This window comes from Dipodomys ordii, unplaced genomic scaffold (assembly GCF_000151885.1).
Source record: "Dipodomys ordii isolate 6190 unplaced genomic scaffold, Dord_2.0 Scaffold2, whole genome shotgun sequence".
Taxonomy (NCBI): domain Eukaryota; kingdom Metazoa; phylum Chordata; class Mammalia; order Rodentia; family Heteromyidae; genus Dipodomys; species Dipodomys ordii.
In genome coordinates this window covers 1,663,570-1,667,466 of record NW_012267218.1, presented here as the reverse complement: position 1 = coordinate 1,667,466, position 3,897 = coordinate 1,663,570, and the positions used below count along the sequence as shown (strand labels likewise).

Here is a 3,897-nt window from a genome sequence, read left to right as displayed (position 1 = left end):
CACGCTCTTTGGTTGGTTCCTCTTGGGCTGTGTTTTCTCCAATGATCTTGGTATGCAGGAACCCAGGGGCGCAGTCCAGGTGGGGAAGAGTTGATGGAGACCCCCTCCCCCACCAGGCATCCCTATCTTCTTTCCACCTAGATTCCTGGACATGATTCCCCGTCCCCCCCCCCCCGTCCTTGCACTCTGGGCTCCCAGCTCTGCATGGCATACCAGGGTTACAGCCCCAGTTGGCCACCCCACCTGGGGAGGGGCAAATGTCACAGGGAAGTCCCGCTCGGCCATGTGCAGAGTGGCCTTGTGCTCGCATCCTGGGGTGGCACTGGAGCGCTCCCATCTCCTGCCCATCACACAGCGAGCTGAGAGTGCTGCCGGGAGGCCCCAGGCTGGCGGTGCAGGGTTGGCCAGCAGAGGGAGCCAAAGCAGAATAGGCTTAGAAGCAGCGCTGGCTTCCAGCACTGACTTTCTGCCCTTCTCCTGCAGGCTCCTAGGACAGGACTGACCCACACACCAGAGCCACCTTCAGATGACACTCTCGCTCTGAGGAAAATTGAGATGTCGGGACTTCGGAAAACAAGCAAAACCACCTCCTCTGTGTCTTCAGTGAAGCTAGGGATTTGGTCAGCCAGGGCTGCGGGGAGGAGTGGGAAGGGTCTAGTCTAGTAGCTGTGGTCTAAAGGCTGCCTTGCCTCTCTCAGCTGAAATGTCACTGCCGGGGTGACAGCATAACTTTTTTCTTTCTTAATGTCTGAAACCAGCATTCAAACTCTGGTCCTGTGGCTTTCACTCATTGGCTAGCGCTGTCCTGAGCCATGCCTTCAAGCACCAGGATGACTTCTTGCATTGGAAAGACTGTTTCTCCTCCTCCTTTGGGAAGATTAACTTGAACCCCTGTGAGCACAAAGAGCAGACCCCTAGGGCACTCAGAGAGGCCCCGCCAAGTACAGCCTGGCTCAGAGACAGGAGGGTTGTCAGCAGCTCACAGACAATTGCAGTCTTCTAAGTACTGTTGACAGAAGAAGTAGGTCCCACCCATGAGAAGTCTGGAAAGCTTTAAAAGTCAAAACACAGTGAAATGAGTCCAAGGCTCAGAGTCAAATGACCTTAGAGTCAGTCTTCTGAGCCTCAGTTTTCCTATCACGGGGTAGGAGTGGGAACTGAATTTCTGCTGCTGATGCTTTAAAGAACTTTTCTCTGGCTGTGATAAACACATCACAGCATTTAAAGACATGTTTTGAGGGGCTGGGAATGTGGTTAGTGGTAGAGTGCCTGCCTAGCATACACAAAACCCTGGGTTTGATTCCTCAGCACATAAACAGAAAAAGCCAGAAATGGCGCTGTGGTTCAAGTGGTAGAGTGCTAGCCTTGAGCAAAAAGAAGAGATGGTGTTCAGGCCCTGAGTGCAAGCCCCATGCACCCATGGCTCATGACTGTAGTCCTTGTTGCTCAGGCTGAAATCTGGGGGCTCACAGTTTGTGTCCAGCCTGGGTAGAAGAGCCAGATTGTATTTCCAACATAGCAAGCTGGAGATGTGGCTCAAGTAGTAGGGCACCACTCAAGCAAGCAAACTGAGCAAAATGGAAACTGAGTTCAAACCCTGATACTGGCAAACTAAATAAAAAACAACCACCTTTTTTTTTTTTTTGAGGGCTGGCATTGTAGCTCAGTGATAAAAGTGCTTGCACAAGCCCCTAGGTTTGATCCCTAGCACCACAAAAAAAACTTTGTCTTGGGGTGGCTCAGTTGGTAGAGCACCAGCCAGTAAGCAAAAGTATCAAGTAACAAGTTCAAGCCCTGGTCTTGAACAACAAAAATTACTGTCCTTTTGGGGAGGGCAGTCTTGGGGCTTGCACTCAGGGCCTGGGCGCTGTCCCTGAGCCTCTTTTGCTCAAGGCTAGCGCTCTACCACTTGAGCCACAGCCCCAACTCCTGGCTTTTTCTGAGTAGTTTGTTAGAGAGTAAGTCTCACAGACTTTGCTGACTGGGATGGCAACAAACTGCAATCCTCAGATCTCCTCTTCTGAGTAGTTAGGATTACAGGTGTGAACCTCCTCCGGTGCCTGGCTACTTTGTCTTCTATAAATGATACATGTTCACTGTATTTGGGAGATGAAGTATGCAGAAGGAAGTCACCTGTTCCCCACCCACCAGCAGCGGAAGGCTGCTCCAGGGTTTTGCCACGCATCCTGTGTGGGATCCCAGGGAACAAGCTGTTTCGTAACCTGCGTTGGCTTGTCAGCACGCTCAGCTCGGTCCTCCGTGGTGCTCCACCCTGGGTGATGCCGAGGGCTCAGCTTCACCAGCTGTTTTTTGTGGGCTGTGCTGGCCAGTTCTCCCTAACTCAATTATCATGTCCCTTAGTTGCTGTAGTGCCACGGCCCTCAGGTGACGCTCTGAATGCTGCTGATGGCACCAGGTGAGGGGAGTCCGGGGAGCCTGGCCGGTGAAGCTGCGCCACAGTGCTGAAGCTCCCACCGGGCACAGGGCTGAGCCACATGGCTGAAACCTCATGGGGCTGTTGCTGCCGGCCAGAAACCCCAGGCTGTGAGTATGGTCCGTCCTGCCAGGCCTCAGGGACATGGGCGCCCTACTTAGGATCCTGCTTGGACACTGTGTGTTCCCAGCTCTTTGGACCCCCCAGTCCTGTGCTGTGTCGGGGTGGGGCTCCTTGTTCTATCCACCAGGCACTACTGAAGTCTGGAGTCTAGCAGAGGAAGGGGGCTGTCTGACAGGGGAAGCACAGAGCACAGGTCCACGGAGCACCAGGGTGGCCTGGCCCAGGCTGCTCTGCAGGCCTGGCTCAGCACAGGGCAGTGGGGCGGGTGCCTGGCATGGGCCAGGTCACACAGCATCCCAAGCTTCTCTACCAAGAAATCGTCCCAGGCCAGGCCTGGCGCAGGGGCTTCCCTCATGGCGGCCAGGTGCGTGACTCACTGTGCAGCATTAGGGAAGACCTCTCAAGGCTCTGCCTACCGTACACACCCCTCTCTAGATGGAGCCTGCCACTGATGCAGATGTCAGGATACAGCCCTGCAGCGTAGCCCATGTGGACTCAGCCTGCTGGGGCTAGGCCCGAGCCTGGGTTGGGCATGCTTGTGTGCAGACAAAAAGGTGCTTAACCACTGGGCGCTGGTGGCTCACGCCTGTCATCCTAGCTACTCAGGAGGCCGAGATCTGAGGATCCCGGTTCAAAGCCAGCCCGGGCAAAGACCATGAGAGTCTTATCTCTAACTATCAGAAAACTGGAAGTGGTGCTGTGGCTCAAGTGGTAGAGCGCTCACCTTGCGCTGAAGAGCTGAGGGACAGCACCCAGGCCCAGAGTTCAAGCCCCACGACTGACAAAAAAAGTGCTTACCCATGTGTGGAGGGCAGAGATCTGCAGCCGTGAGGCTCCGTGTGGAGGCCGTCCTGGCCGGCAGGTGGCAGCACATGCCAGCCCATGGGGAAAGGAGAGGCCTAGCCAGGCAGCCTGCTCCTCCCAACCCTTAAGGGGTTCCAGCACTCCAGAACCTGAGCTTCGAGGGCCCAGGAGTGGCGCCCTGGACAGCCCGACCCCCTCTTGCCCACCAAGGAGGTCCAGGAACAGCCCCCTGGGCCCTGGAGGACCTGAGGGGCCTCCAGCGGAGGCCGGGGGGGAGGCAGCTGGGCCGGAGGGTGGAGGCTGGTTATTTAGGAAATGGAGTAGGTGGTGGCGAAGGGAGGGAGGGAGAGGAGGCAGGGGAGAGAAGCCTGGATTTGAGGGCTGCCAGGAAGAGGGAGAAGGAACTGGAAAAGTATCAAGTTTCTGCCTCCATCCGCACCACGGGACCGGGGAGAGCGCCAGGCTCCGCCTCCCGCAGCCAAATGTCCTTAGATGCTCATGCAGCCTCGGCGGCGGCGCCCCCGCCTGACCGGCCT

The 3,897-nt window shown here is 56.2% G+C and overlaps 1 protein-coding gene across 1 annotated transcript in view; it reads right to left on the bottom strand.

The window, feature by feature from the left end:
- Window positions 1-218: 218 nt before the first annotated feature.
- The window catches only part of Ckb (creatine kinase, brain), a 13,329-nt gene continuing 9,650 nt past the window's right edge, over window positions 219-3,897 (bottom strand). The window contains exon 5 of the mRNA XM_013012872.1: window positions 219-243. Within this exon, the coding sequence (XP_012868326.1) occupies window positions 219-243 (25 nt within the window). The remainder of the gene's footprint in view (window positions 244-3,897) is intronic.